The sequence below is a fragment of the Protopterus annectens genome, chromosome 6.part0 (assembly GCF_019279795.1).
Source record: "Protopterus annectens isolate FY-2018-M chromosome 6.part0, PAN1.0, whole genome shotgun sequence".
NCBI lineage: Eukaryota > Metazoa > Chordata > Ceratodontiformes > Protopteridae > Protopterus > Protopterus annectens.
In genome coordinates, this window is record NC_056737.1 from 187,570,132 (window position 1) to 187,586,443 (window position 16,312).

At 45.0% G+C, this 16,312-nt stretch overlaps 1 protein-coding gene across 1 annotated transcript in view; it reads right to left on the reverse strand.

Annotated features, from left to right (window-relative positions):
- Positions 1 to 3,699: 3,699 nt before the first annotated feature.
- NOXRED1 (NADP dependent oxidoreductase domain containing 1) overlaps positions 3,700 to 16,312 on the reverse strand; it is an 858,863-nt gene continuing 846,250 nt past the window's right edge. Inside the window, exon 7 of the mRNA XM_044073909.1 lies at positions 3,700 to 4,151. Coding sequence (XP_043929844.1) covers positions 3,992 to 4,151 — 160 coding nt within the window. The 3' untranslated portion in view covers positions 3,700 to 3,991. The remainder of the gene's footprint in view (positions 4,152 to 16,312) is intronic.

Sequence of the window (16,312 nt, forward strand, 5' to 3'; positions counted from 1 at the left end):
ATAACCAGGACTTGCCACTAAACACATAACTCTTGAGATGCCCTTATGTATTAATGCTTAGATAACACACTGATAACCAGTTTAAGCCCACAAGGTGTAAGATCGTAAAAAAACATACATCTACAGCCAAGAACACTGTGACATGCTAATAACACAAGAAGCACTACAACGATTTTATAATAAATATATTGGGTTGATGGCTAGAAGGCATGGGGGCAAGAATAAAGTAAACAAATATATCCAACTGATGTTACTGTTCCGAAATTTTTTTTTCGTAACTTTCTTTACAAATTTGCAATGTTTGCAATTTCAAATGCTTGATAATAAACTTGTGAATGAAATTGTTACTTGAGGGGCAGGGAGCTAAATTATGCTAATCTAATTGGCAGCTATAATTCAGCTCAGTTTCAGAATTTTGCGGATTAATGTTTTGAAATCAAATTTTTCCACTGCAAGATTAATAATTCCAACAATTTTAAAACCATGGAGAAAAAGCAATAAAATATTAAAAAACAAGACCATCCTCCTGTTGTTGTTGTTATGGCACCAGTCATCAGGCATCCATTACAAAGGTGATAAAAACTAATGAGCAGATCAAAGTGAGAGACAGTAAACGTGTTTTTAATAAAATGAGGGGGTTGCATCAAGCACAGCTGTAAGACAGTCTGACATTATGGGCATGAAAGAAACTTCAGTTTAAGATTTTTAGAAGAGACAAGAAGGCTAAGGAGGGCAAGGTATAGCAACATGTGGCAATGAAGGGTTAGATGAAAAATGCTGGAAGAAGAAGAGAAAGATGAAGGCAGGATAATGGAGGGTAGGATGAAGTAATCTCCAATGTTAGCGGGTCAGTGTCCAGAATACAGGGAGGTAAAGGGAAAACTATAGACTAATGTGGTTTATAGACCACAACTATAATTGAATGGAAGGGCAAACAAGTCAAGAGTAGAACAAGAACATTGGAAATTAAAAACAATTAAGTGCAAGCAAGGATTTAAATTATTAAAGACTGGAATAAACCAGCTTCTAAGGTTGAGAAATAAATGAAAATAATTCAGATTAACATAGCTGTAGAGTAAGCAGAGGCGTGCATTAGGGATATAGAAGAAGTTTGGACACCACTCTCAGCAAATCAACAGGGTTTGAGGTAAAGGTATCACAGATAAACGGTAGCAATGCTATATGTTGTGGTTAACAAAGTTAAACAACTAAGCTGCAACATTAAAGGATTAGTATGGGACTACAAGCAGTGGATGATGATAAAATATGGGAGACGGTAAGGATCAATGGAGGTATACAGGGTAGCTAAAGGAGTAAAACTTTGGAAAGCCATTAAAATGGACATCAGTAAGAAGCTGAATCTGAGATTGGGGAATAAGAAAATTCAGAGGAAAGAGAAAAACATGTCTCAAGGAGAAGAAAAGAAAGACATTTAATGCAATAGTAATGACAAGCCAAAAAATGGAACTGAAGAAGAAGAAAAACAGTTAAGAAATATAAGGAAGCAAGGACAAAAGCAACACAGAAGTCAAGGAGAGACAAGCTGATGTGAAAAGAGTTTGTGCCAAAAGAATAAAACAGGGAAAAAAGAGCTGCTTCAGTTATGCAAGAGGAAAGATGGAGAATAAGAGAAAAATAAATAAGCTATTATATAGGGGCAATGGGTATAACAAAGTAAGTAAACGGAGTGATTCTAAAAAATATTGTCTGTTTACAAAATGTGAATGTTAGAATACTGGCATGAGAAGAGAAAGGAGTAATGGGGGGGGGGGTGCAGATAATGTAACAGACCACAAGTAGATAGAAAAAAGAGCTACTGATTAGGGGCTGACAGATCTCATGTCATGTGAGCTATGCCAGAACATCTGGGGCTCTGAAGGATCCTCTAGCAGAACTACTTCACTGGTCTGTGTCTTAAGGGGTTATATCCAAGGAGGACTGGTAGTGTGAACAGTTGTTCCATCCCACAAGGAAGGAGCAAAAACAACCTCAGGAACCACAGATTGGAAAGTCTACCTTCGGTAGTACAGAAAATCAAGTAGATGTTCATGAAGAAAAGGCCAGATTTTTTAGACAGCAACCACCTCTAGGACATATAAAGTATGAGTTTATGGTCAAAATATCATGCCATATAAACAGTACACATTTTAACAAATGTGTAACAGAAGAACTGGGAAAGGAGATTCCAGCTGATATCATACACATTGATTTTACCAAAGCCTTTGTTTCCCATTCCAAGCCTGGAAGTTCTTGGACAAAACAGAGACAATACTTGGTGGGTGATAAAGTAGATGAATGAAGGAAAGAATACAGAAGGATACAGTAAGGGTGGTACTGTCAAATGAAAAGGCAGCAAGTTCTGACATGCCACAGGATGCACTTGTATGGCCTGTTATTTTCAATGAATTTGCACTTGACGTAACAAGTGACCTAACATCTTCATGGACAACACCAAGATAAAGGCAACAGTGTGTGATGGGAAAGTAACTAGATGAGCAAGGTCCTGCTGCTTGACAGCAGAAAATCAAGTGCAGTATAGACAGGCATGGGGAGGGCCAGCTTAAAACAACTAAGCGAGGAAACCTGTCTATACTGCACTTGATTTTCTGCTGTCAAGCAGCAGGACCTTGCTCATCTTATGTTACTTTCCCATCACACACTGTTGGCTTTATCTTGGTGTTGTCCATGAAGATGTCAGGTCACTTGTTACGTCAAGTGCAAATTCATTTAAAATAACAGGCCATACAAGTGCATCCTGTAGCATGTCAGAACTTGCTGCCTTTTCATTTGACAGTACCACCCTTACTGTATCCTTCTGTATGCTAATCCCAGCTAGAATTAATCACCAAAACCAGATAAAAAAGCAGTAGCAAGGCCAACCCAATGCTCTACTGCTTCTCCTGGAGTGCAGATCCAGAAATAAAAGGTAGCTTTCTCATGCTGTAGACTCCTGATAAGGCTACAGCAGGAATATTACATATCTAGTTCCAAACACCATTCATTCAAGAATGTCAAACCAAAAATGTTAAGGATGGTGTAAATGACAACTTCCAGATTATTTAGCAGCTGAAAGAGAAAAGATGCAAAGATAGTCTGGAAAGACCAGCGCTGTTCTAACTGAAGGAAAAGGAATGCAGCAGGGGCATGACTTGATTTAAACTATTGTCAACTATGCAGAAAGGAAAAGAGACAGTAATCTTTTGCTTAGACTCATGCAAATCATACTGCTTCAAAATAAAATTTGGTGAACAGCTAGAATAGGCTCCATCAATAGGAAATGAACAGAAATTCAAGGGAGTTATTCAAGAAAGTATGGTATATGGAAAATGATGGGGGAGGAGCTGGACAACTGCACAGTAATAGTTCTAATAACTACTTAAGAGTTAAGTACTCCTATGATCTTTTTTGTACAGGCATTTTATACAAGTGTTGCTACAGATAACACTAAAACAATGAAGCATTCCCAACCTATGGAGTACAGTACAGTAGGATCCGAGTAAAGTTGATTGGCAGATGTCAGAAATAACACCTTGAATTCCAAGAGCTGCCAACACAATTTATATAGGAAGATTACAGCATTCTCTGTTTCTCTCAGTTCTGGTAATAAAAAATAACAGTTCATACTTACATTAGTATTATCAAACAAAAGTTAGTCATTCGTTTTCTTGAAGAAATTCAGGCAATTTTTTCTCAAATGACTACATCCAAAAATTTCTTTTAATGTATCCTTCAACACTTTTCATCAGTTTAAGCATTAAATATATAGGATGAGGTAAAACACTTGTATTCCACATCTGATATAATGTATATAGATGTCTATTTTAGGCTCTACAGCACTTTGAAACAGCTAAGGCCTCACAACTCAATGCAAAGAATAAAAAAACTGACGTAGGTGGATTTGTGGGTCTAGTGTCAAACTTGTGCTACAGTTACTTCAGACCATTTATCTTAAAAAAGGACATTTCCTCATTAAAGGAGAAAAAAACGATGCTCATGATGATAAAGCCACTTTGCTCTCAGTATGAATGGCTCCAAAGGATGCACAGTAAACTTTGCAAAGCTGTTCTAGAAGAGTTGGATTACCTTCCAGAAATCGGCTTAGTGGTGTGTCTTTTCCTTGAACAGCTGACAAATCAAAGCTTGGGAAGAAACTAGAAATTAAAAAAATATGTAGTTAGTGAAATATGAAGCTCAAATCATCACTAGTAGCCTAGAACAAAGAATAATGAGGTAGCCATTGGGGCAGTTTAACCAATGCACTCTGTGGCTAGACTGAACACACCTTCATCAAATTCTGAAATTTTGTAGCTTATAATTTTATAAGTACAATCCACGGTTCAAATGCAGAATTATGACACTAAAAGATGACACTGACAACCGCCAGTTTTCAGTTAATATTCCAGAATCTGTTACTACATTAACAAAAACTAAGCACTTTACACGCATACTACATAAATAAAATAAGCACCTGCAGTGCTGAATATTTTATCACTAACAGTAGTAGACAGTGCTAAAAACACAGAATGATTAAAAAAGAAGTTATGTACTCACCATAACGTTCCATCTGAGTAGTTAGACTTCATTTGTCAGCAACCTGTGGGTTTCAGATCCAAGCCGGCAACTTTCCAAGCTAAGATCTGAGCTCCAAGCTCCTCCCCCTTACCCTTACTAAATTGCAACCTCCTTAAAAGCCTCAGATCGAGTTTGCCACCCACAACGTGACACACATCAACCCAAGAGACATAACCTGACCTGATCACACAGACTAGGTCACAAAACCCAGTAAGTCTAGGGGGAAGGAGGGAGAGAAGGTTGCTGACAAATTAAGTCTAACTACTCAGATGGAACATTATGGTGAGTACATAACTTCTTTATCTGAAGTAGTTAACTTCATTTGATCATCAACCTGTGGGACAGAGTCCCCAGCTACTAAAGACCTTGGGAGGCCCTTATGGAAGGATATTCCGGAGCACTGCAGAACCAAAAGAAGCCCTTACTCTAGATACAATGCCCAACTTATAACGAGTAATAAAAGTGAGGGAGGAAGCCCAGGTAGCCGCTGAACAAATGTCATCCAGAGAAACTCTGGACCAGAACGCAGCAGAAATAGCCATAGAACGAGTAGAATGAGCATGAATTCTGTCTGGTTCTGGTAATCCATGATCCTTGTACACCTGCAAAATACAAAGTGAAATCCATCTATCAAGAGTCACCTTTGAAACTGGCTTCCCCAAAAAGGGTTTTGGCAAACGAAACAAATAGCTGATCAGACTTACGAAAAGGTTTAGTTCTATGTAAATAAAAGCGTAACTGTCTGTGGACATCCAGCAAATGAAGCTTGTATTCCCCTTTGTTTTGAAAATTAGGGAAGAATACTGGGAGATTAACAGACTGATTATATTTGACTCTGAAGCGACTTTAGGGAGGAAAGAAGGATTTGTCCTTAGAGAAACCCTATCCTTATGAAAAACTAAGTATGGGGGTTTCATACACAAGGCTTGAAGTTCAGACACTCTCCTAGCCAAGGTGATGGCGACCAGGAAGGATGTCTTCCACGACAAGAATTTTAAATCAACTGATGCTGTGGGTCCAAACGGAGGTGCAACTAAGGCCTGAAGAACCAAGGTCAAACCCCATGGAGAGGAAGGATGCTTAATCAGAGGTCTCAGCAAAAAGGTGAATTTTCTCCTACATGAAAATGGGATATAGCCGCCAGCTGGACCTTAACAGTGGAAGAGCTGGCCCCCTGTTGGAAAATCTGAGACAGAAATTTTAATACTACTGGAACAGGGGTGGTAAACAGATCCAAATCTCTCTGAGAAGCCCAAATGGAAAAACGCTTCCATTTACTACGGTACACCTTTCGGGTGGAGGACTTGTGTGCCACCACCAGAATGGACTTAACAGGAGAAGAGAGTCTGGGAGTCCTGGCAATTAGTGGAACTGGAGCAACCAAGCAGTAAGTCTGAGGCTGTCCAGATTCGGGGGAGGAATTCCAGAGGGATGACAAATGATATCCGAAATGGGATCTAATATCCAGGGCGGAGCTACTAGATCAGACCATAGGCAAGGGAACCAAACTTGATGAGGCCAGAATGGGGCTATGAGGATAATCTTGCTCCCCAACTGATGAGCTTCCTGCAAGAATTTTGTCATTAGAGGTAGCGGGGGGTATGCATAAAGAAGACCAGGTGGCCAAGCATGGACAGAAGCATCTCTGGGGGCTTCCCTCCGAATCAGAGTGAAAAACTCGCTGCACTTCGCGTTGGACAGCGATGTGAAGAGATCGCAGTAAGCCTGACCCCACTTGAGGAAGATCTGTTCTGCTACACAAGGGTTCAGAGACCACTCATAGGGTAAAAGGATAGTCCTGCTCAGTTTGTCCGTTAAAATGTTGAACCGACCCGGGATGTGCATTGCTATCAGAAAACGGTTGGTGGAGATCGCCCATTCCCACACTGTCATGGCCTCTCGACAAAGCGGGTAGGACCTGGTTCCCCCCTGTTTGTTGATGTACCAGATCACTGACATGTCTGACTGAACTGCAATCCTTCCCAGAGGAAGAGAGGCATGAAGGGCCTGCAACGCTAGAAGGACCGCCCTCATCTCTAGAACATTGATATGCAGAACGGTCTTGTTCAGGGACCACGTGCCTTGGACAGTCCTGCCCGAGCAATGCCCCACCCCACCCTAGATGGGAGGCATCCGTGGTCACTGTGGCTTGGGGCGGGGTCACAATAAAGGGGCATCCTTCTTGAAGATCCTGGGATTGAAGCCACCAGATGAGGGAAGTTTTGCACACTTTGCTTAGAGGAATCGGGTAACTTAAGGGCTGGTATAACAGAGATCACTGAACTTGTAACGTCCACTGTAACACTCCCATGTGCAGATGTGTGCAAGGAACCAGATTTATAGCTGCTGCCATAGACCCTAAGGCCCTCAGAACTAGCTCTGCTGTGGGTGAAGAAGTCTGAAGAAGTGCCAAGACATGGAGGGTCAGGTTCTGAAGTCTGTCTGGAGTCAAAAATACCTAGGCCTGGAGAGAATCTATTCTTGCCCCTATGAAGTCCAGAATCTGAACAGGCTGAAGGAGAGGACTTCACAAGGTTTATCGTGATACCCAGTAAATTTGACAACTGAAGGAAAGAATTTCTGGCTTGAACAAGTTGATGCCTGGAGGGGGCGGTGAAGAGCCAATCGTCCAGGTACGGAAAGACCTGAATGCCCTGAAGCCTCAGGTGGGCCGCTACAACTGCCATGACCTTGATAAACACCCTGGGGGCTGTGGTGAGACCGAAGGGTAGGACCCTGAACTGGTAGTGATTGGCTCCATGCTGAAAGCGGAGAAACCTCCTGGATTGCCTATCCATCATAATGTGGTAGTACGCATCATTGAGGTCTACAGAGCACATCCAGTCTTTCTCCTGCAAGAACGGCAGGATGGATTGTAAGGTGACCATCTGGAACTTCTCCTTGGCAACAGACAGGTTCAACGTGGATAGGTCGAGAATTGGCCTCAAGTCCCCCGTCTTTTTTGGTACCAAAAAAAACCTGGAATAGATGTCTGATCCAGACTGGTCTGGGGGGACTGGCTGGATTGCCCTTTTGTTTAGCAGCTTTTCTATTTCCAAAGTTGCCGCCTCCCTTTGAACGGGTGGAATGTCTGGGAGGTGATTTGGAGGAAAGGGACTGGTCAGAAAGGGAATGGAATAGTCTCTGGATATTATCTGAAGCACCCAGCGGTCTGATGTTATGGATTCCCATTGAGCTAGGTGTTTCGAAAAATGCCCCCCCCGACTGCCTCCAGAGTGGAGCAGTCGGGCAACTCCTCAGGGCTGCTGCACGGGTCAATCCGAAAGCGATTCCCATGACCCAAAATTCTTTGGTTTCCCCCTCTGCCTCTGAGCCGGCGTTCACCTTGTCCCCCTCTGCCTCTAGGGGAAAAGGAGTCCGGAGTGTCCTGGGAATGCTGAGACTTCTGGAACCACAACTTCATTTTCCCTCGCTGATTCCTGGAAAAGGACCTTTGAGGGTTAGAGAAGCAGATCCTGAAGGCTGACAGCATCTTCCTGTCCTTCTCACTCTGGACTAGCATATCTCAGACAGTCTTCCTGAACAGGGTCGAACCGTCAAAAGGGGCATTTGCGAAAGACGCCTTGAAAGGTTCCGAAAAATTGCAAAGCCAGAGCCAAGCGTGATGCCTCATGGCAATGCTGGACCCGGCCGCCCTAGCAGCTCCCTCGGTGGCATGAGAGAATAGATGCATGGACATGTTAGTCACCGAATTAAGAGTGGCCATACATGCCGAGAAAAAGAAGTTATGTACTCACCATAACGTTCCATGTTTGTAGTCCATCTCACCCTTCATTCTTACACATGGGTTCGGAGCCAATCCATGGCTCTGACTCGGCCTTTTTGCAAGCTCAAAGTCTTCTAGTTGGCTCATGGCTAGGTAGATATCCCATGGTGCACCAGTACAATCCCCAGATCTTGTCTGCTGCTAAGAGAAATAATAACAACCATACAGAAAGAACTCAATAATAAAAGGTCTCCAGTGAATAATAATAGCAATAATTTTCTGTCTTCAGATACTTCCAGGATGGGGGTAGGAGAGTGGGTTCATAAAAATGAAGGGTGAGATGGACTACATACATGGAACATTATGGTGAGTACATGATTTCTTTATGTTCTGTAGTCCTATCTCGCCTTCATTTGTACACATGGGACAGCATCCCTAGCACCTTATTCTTGGGTGGCTCAAGGAAAAATACTCCTGAGTACCATGGAACCAAAGGATGTTCTACCCCTAGAGGTCAAATCCAATTTGTAATGAGTAATAAATGTGTGAGGGGTAGCCCAAGTTGCTGCTGCACAGATATTATCAAGTGGGATCATGGCTTGAAAGGCTGCAGAGGTAGACTGAGATCTCGTAGAATGAGCCTTAATTTTGAAAGGTAAAGGCTTACCATCAAAAGTGTAAATGTTTGCTATACAGCTAGAAGAAGGAAGAAGGAAATAAATAATTGGTCTGACTTCCTGAATTCCTTAGTCCGGTGCAAATAAAAATGTAATTGTCTATGAACATCCAGCTGATGAAACCTGTATTATGCTGCATTGGAATGATTAGGGAAGAACACCGTAAGCTCTATGGATTGGTTCAAAGTGTTATGGGAACAGACCTTGGGGACAAAGGATGGATTAGTATGAAGAGATACTTGGTCTTTGTGAAATATCAGGTAAGGGGGGTTGACAGACAGTGCTTGTAACTCTGACACTCATCTAGCAGATGTGATTGCCACCAGAAACAAAGTTTTCCAAGACAGAAATTTCAAAGGCGATGAATGAAAAGGCTCAAAGGGTGGAGACGTTAATTTGGATAGCACAAAATTCAAGTCCCATGAAGCAATCAGTTCCTGAAAGGGGGGGGGTCTTAACAAAGTGACACTTTTAAGGAAGGTTTTGCACAACCTATGTGACATCAGATTAGAATCTTGTAGACCTAGATGAAAATTAGAAATCGGTGCCAATTGAACCCTGATTGTGGCAGCCGCAGATCCCTGGTGGAAAAGTTTAGACAAAAATTCCAAAACCACCGGAAAAGAAGCGGTATAAGAGTCAACATTCTTTTTCATAGCCCAAATAGAGAACCTCCTCCATTTACTGGAATATAATTTCCTAGTGGAGGGTTTATGAGAGGACGTAAGGATATGTAGTCATGGAGGGTGAGAAGTCGTGAAGCCTGACTTGGGATGGAACTGGAGCAGCCAAGCTGTCAAATTTAGGGTGTGTAGGGTGGGGTAAAGTGAGCCTGACATGTGCATCAAGAGATCTGGCACTGGCACTGGGTCCAGAATCCATGGATCGTCTAGAAAGTGAGGCCCAAGAAAGGGGAACCAAACCTGCCGAGGCCAGTAAGGAGTAATGAGGATCAGTTTATTTCCCAGCAATTTCACTTTCTGAATCCCCTTGGATATAAGAGGAAATGGAGGAAAAGCATAAAGGAGACCCAGAGGCCAATCGTGAACAAATGCGTCTCTCGGTGACTCCCCCGGAGGGGGGATGAGGGAGAAATAGCTGCCGCATTTGGCATTGATTGGGCTGACAAAAAGATCACAGCAAGGCTGTCCCCATCTGTGGAAAATCTGCTCCACTATTTTCCTGCTTCAGAGACCATTTGTGAGGCATCAAAATTGCCTGGCTGAGTTTGTCGTCTATCACGTTGGTTGTCCCTGGGATGTGCATCGCCACCAGAAAGCACTGGGAAGATATTGCCCATTTCCAAACTCGAATGGCCTCTCAACAGAGTGGGTATGATCTGGTTCCACCTTGTTTGTTGATATACCATACTACCTACATGTTGTCTGATTGTATTGCAATCATCCCAAGAGGAAGACGGTTGTGAAGTGCTTGCAATGCCAGCAGCACCGCTGTCATCTCTAGAACACTGATATGCAGATGAGCCTCATGATCTTGCCATGTGCCTTGGACAGTCCTGCCTAGATAATGCCCCCCCACCCTATCTGTGAGGCATCCGTGGTCACAGTGGCAACGGGTTGGCGAGGGACAAATGGAGTGCCCATGGTTGATTGGGTGGAATCCACCAAATGAGGTTCTTCTTGCAAGAGTCTGTTAACAGAATGTGATGAGTTAAGGGTAGTTGTTGGAAGGACCACTGGGACGACAGGAGCCACTGAAGAATCCGCATATGTAGTCTGGCTAGTGGCACTAGTAGTATGGTGGAAGCCATGGTCCCTAGAAGCTTCAGAATAGTCTTGGCCTTGACTTTTCGGAGGGGGAGAAGATGGTGAATTTGAAGAGCCAGATTTTGTGCCCTTTCTACTGGAAGATGAGACAACATGGCTACTGTGTCTACTTCTACTCCTATAAAAATCACAAACTGAGAGGGCAATAAGGCAGATTTTTCCCAATTGACAGTAATCCCCATCTGGGCACAGAGTTGAATAGTAGTGTCCCTGGTCTGCAGAAGTAGATGCCTGCTGAGGGGCGGTCAGGAGCCAGTCGTCCAGATACGGAAACACCTGGAATCCTCGACATCTCAGGTGAGCTGTCACTACTGCCATACACTTGGTGAACACCTTGGGGGCTGTGGTGAGACTAAAGGGCAGAGCACGAAAGTGGTAGTGACTGGCTCCCAGTCAGAAGCGTAAATGACTGCTTGATGCCCTGTCCATTTTTATGTGGTAGTAAGCGTCTTGGAGGTCTATTCAGCACATCCAAGTGTCTTTCCCTAGTAACAGGAGTATAGACTGCAGTGTCACCATCCAGAATGTGTCCTTCTGTATGGATTCATTTAATTTGCTGAGGTCCAAGATGGGCCTCCAGTCCCCTGTACGTTTTTGCACTAAAAAGAATCTGGAGTAAGTTCCGAATCCTATTTGGTCTGCAGGGATGGTTTGGATTACTCTTTTTGCTAGAAACTTGTTGAGTTTCACAGTTGCTTGATGCCTGTGATTGGGTGGAACATCCGGGATCCTCTTGGGAACATGAGGTGGCAGAGAAAAGGGTATGGAATAACCTCTGGTGATAATTCTTTGTACCCATCTGTCTTGATTGATACTAAGCCAGGCTTCTGGATACAAAAAAATGCGACCCCCGACCGGCTCCAGAGAAGCACAGTTGGGCCCCAAATCAGGAGTGCTGGTAGGGCCGGCCCCGAAATGAATCACGGCCTCCCTGGTTTTGCAGTCTGCCCCTGCCTCTATGGTGACGTCTACCATTTCCAACTCCTCCTCTGCCTCTGAAGGGGGAGTCACCCTGTGCATCCTGGAAAAATCTCTGGGACTTCTTGAACCACATTTTACCACCTCTCTGACCCTTGAGATACAGTCTAGAGGGGATGGTAAAACGTACTCCCACGGCAGAGAGTGTTTTCCCTTCTTGCTCACACCGAGTGAGTGTGTCCTTTACTTTAGGTCCAAACAATGAAGAACCATCAAAGGAGGCATTGGTAAAGGTAGACTTGAATTGTTACGCAAAATTACACAAGCGCATCCAGAAATGCCACCTTAGGGAAATTCCTGAACCCGCTGCTTTGCTCGCTCCACTGGTTGCATAAGAGATGAGCCTCATGGACAAGTTGACAATAGAATTCAATGTGGACAACTGGGCAGACACCTTCTCAGGGATTCCCTCAGTGGATGTACCTTGTAGAGTCTCTCCTAACTCCTTAAGGAGATCTCTCTGAAGCCTCATGAAGTGTGTAAGGTAGTTCAGCGATCTAAGAGTAAATGCCACTGACAAAAAGATACGCTTCCCATATCTGTCCATCGTTCGAGTTTATTTATTTGGTGGATGAACAGAAGAAGTCTCCGCTAGCTCCTTCTTAGTGGCCGCTGCCACCACCATGGCATCTATGGGAACACCCTTTGACAAAACTTCCTTCTCCTTGGGAGCTGATAGAAACTTATTTGGTCTTCTGGGGACTGGCTCCACGGCATCAGGAGTATCCCACACCTTCTGACTAATGAGCTCTAACAGTTCGTCGAAGGGTGGAGACACCCAAGAGGCTGAAGGTTGAGACCCAAAAGCCTTCAGGTACACCGACTTCTCATCAGAAGGGGTGACAGTGGGTCACTGCCCCTCTGCTTAAGGATCTCCAGGATGTCTACAAAGGAGACATCATCAGAGGACGACTTGGGGGAACCTTCTGACTCCTCGAGGTCGGTGTCCGAGATAAGAGACTCATCCTAGGAGTCTACATGCTTCCTCTTGCATGTCCTCTTCTGTGGGGGCTCCTAGGAAGGATATTCTGGGGAGGTCTCGGAAGAATGGGGGCCACCAGCTAGTGGCTCCTGAGGCTGCAGGTCTCTGCTGTCCAGACAGGGAGTAGGTGCTGAGGCAGAAGTAGGTGCCCTAAGGGGAAGAGTGTCAGTACCCCTGGTAGGAGCTGATGATTGGACAGCACACTCCTCATCATCTCGAATGCCGACCTCTCTGGCTCCAAAGACCTTCCCGGCTCCAAGGAGACAGAGGATGCCATCGGTTCCAGAGCCCTCAGCTCCGAGATAGATGTAGGGTCCAAGCTCACCCTAGCCAATACACCGAGAGGATGGCTCGGAACCAAAGAGGTTCAGTTCCAGGCATCCCTGTCGGGGCCGACCAGGGAGCTTTGACTCCTAGACACCACGGACAGCACCGAGTGTGCTGGAGCAAAACTCGGCTCCAAAACAACCTCAAGGGGAGCTGGAACTGGGGGTTCCACCAGCGGTACGAAACACTCTGGCTTGGAAAGTCCAGCATTGCTAAGAGGAGGAATCACAGAAGGGGTGGCGGACTCAAGTGGCCCCAGAACTGACTGGGTCACAGCCAACAACATTTTAGGTAATGCAGATGACTTCAGGAGTCTCAGCACTACTTTCTCCACATCGTCTTCCGATAAGCTCCTAGAAGATCTGGAAGACAGAGTGGGAGAATGGGATCTCTGTAATATGGGTGACCTTAATGTAGGGAAGACCGGTAAGGGATCTGTAGACTAGCTCCGATGTCTACTATCATCAGTGGTCGGCTCTGAACTACCTGGTGCTGAGTAGGACCCTCGATCGGCTCCAAACTTAGTGGAGCTGAGGAGGCAGCAGGTTTGTCAGATTTAGAATTTTTGAGAGGCGGCTCCGATGCACCAGCTGGCGCCGGGGAGGGCCTCTTAGAAGATTTAGATTTCTACTTTTTCGATCCATGAGACATAGCAGAAGAGGAAGAACTAGCCAGATCTTCCTCAAAAGAGGGCTTAAGGAGACCTTTTAAAATAAGTTTATTCTTTCTCTCCTGCAATATCCTGGCACTAAATGAGTGACAAAATAGGCATGTTTCCTGCAAGTGGATGGCCCCAAGACAGTATACGCAGTTACTGTGGCCATCTGTTATAGACATCTTCTGTGAACATTTCACACACTTTTTAAAGCCAGATGGCTTATGATCCTTGACCTCCTTAGACATCTCACAGAAGATTGACTATCAGACACACAGAGAAGAAAGGGAAAGTGGGAGGACTAGGTCCTCTAACGTAAACGGGCCTAGCCCTTAAAGTACCAACAAGGACACAACCATGAGGAGTAGGTCCTCTAACTTAAACGGGCCTAGCCCTTAAAGTACCAACAAGGACACAACCATGTGGAGTAGGTCCTCTATATTAAATGGGCCTAGCGCTGGTAGAGAAAGAAGGGAAGAAAAACCTAGGTCCTCTAACTAAAACGGACCTAGAAAGGAAAGGATCAGAAAGACAATATAATAGCCTCGCACACACACCAGAGAAGAAATACAATCTCTAAATTCAAATCAAGAGAACGAAGGTCAAAAATCCCATTCTAACTGCAAATACAAATAAGCAAAGAGCACCACAAGCAAAAATATTTATTTTAAACGAAGCACACTGAGAGAAAGCTTACGTAAATTTTGAACTAATGCACACACAGTCTAAACTACGTGCAAAGCTGCCTACAACCACTACTATCAACGATATCTGAATCAGGGATATATAAATATATAGAAAACAACCCAGTGAAGAAACTAACTGGCACACAGGATACCAAAGAGAATGATAAGGCCAACGGCCAACTGTTCTCATAAATACTTAACACAGAAAGAAATCTAGTAACTGCTAAACTATGTAACTACAAAAACTACACTAATAGCAGCTATATGCCGCTATCTAAATATGAAAAACGGCAGAATTAAGTAAAAAAAATTAGCAAAATGTGTTAGACTTAGCCACGGGCAAGAAGAACTTGTCAATGTGGCAAACGAGATCTGGGGATTGTACTGGTGCACCATGGGATACCTACCTAGCCACGAGCTAACTAGAAGACTTTGATCTTGTAAAAAGGCCGAGCTGTAGCGGAGGATCGGCTCTAAACCCATGTGCAAGAATGAAGGTGAGATAGGACTAGAGAACATTGAGCGTTTATCCTCAGCCGGAATGGACTCTGGGGGAGACTCAGCGTACACTTTCACGAGGTTGCGCTGAAGTCTGATCATGTTGGCCATGTAGTTCAGCACCCTTATAGTAAAGGTAGCTGAAGCATATGTCTGCTTTCTGAGTCGATCCATCACCCTAGACTCCTTGTCTGGAGGATGGACCGAGAAACTCTCCTGCACCAGCTCCTTTTTGGTGGCCACCGTCACTACCATGGCATCAACTGGGAAACCCTTACTCCATGCAGGCTTGTCCATAGGAGGGCTCAAAATCTTGTCTGCCCATTTAGGTATAGGTTCTACAGTGTCCAGCTCCTTCCAAGCTATGGTGGTAATGAGGTCCACCAGAGAATCAGCCAGGGGGGGGGCACCCAAGAGGTAGATGGGCCTGCGTCGAATGCCTCCAGGAATACCGACTCATCTCAGGAAGGCTTTTGGGCTGCCCTACTTCCCTTGTGACAGAAGATTTCCATTATGTCTCCAAATGAGACATCTTCAGGAGGTGATCTGGGGGAGCCTTGCCCTTCCTCTAAGTTGATATCTTCTGTGACTGACTCGAGGGAGTCCATGTGCCTCCTCATGCACTTGCATTTGTGAGGGACCCCCTTGGGGGGCTCTCTGGGGAGGGCTCACAAACAGCTTCATATTCCTCGAGGGGAACCGTCTGGGGCATATCAGTCATAGGCTGTCCCTGAGAGGACTGAATGACAGAAGACACACTCAGCAGCAAGGGAGCAGGGATGGACTCCGAGGAAAGAATGAGGGATCTCAATCCTCCTGAGAGAACCCTCTTCACAAAGTTGAAGGCCAAAGGGGAACCAGCTTCTCTGAAACTAGCAGGATGAGTGACCATGCCCCTGGGATCCGATGAAGAGATCGGAGACAAATCTGGAACAGACAGACCCAGAGGAATGGTATGCCCTGACCAAAAAGGAGCCGATGACACACTCATCCCCCCGAATCCGACACCCAAATCATGGCTCCGACAGCTCGGATCTGACATAGGATCTGACAAACTCGAGGGCATGACCGACGTCGAGGTTGGAGGAACCATCAGCGCCGACCCCCTGACTCCAGGGCTCCTCGGATCGAGGGACTCCGAAGCCAGGGTATGGATTTGAGAAGGAGCTATTGGGCAAACATCAGAGCTGAACTCCCCATTCTGGCGGGAGGAGGAGCCAGCAACACTCCCATCTGCAACTGAGTCTGTAAAAGCCTTCCCATCATCCGGTCCATGTCAGCCTCCGAGAGGCTTCTTGTGGATCTGGAGGATGCCACCTACACCGGCCGAGAGGGCCGATGCGAGGATGACCTTGAAGCAGGCCGAACCTCCTCCTCCGGCTCCACAGAAATTCTAGGGGAACGGAGCCAAGGGGAAGATGGC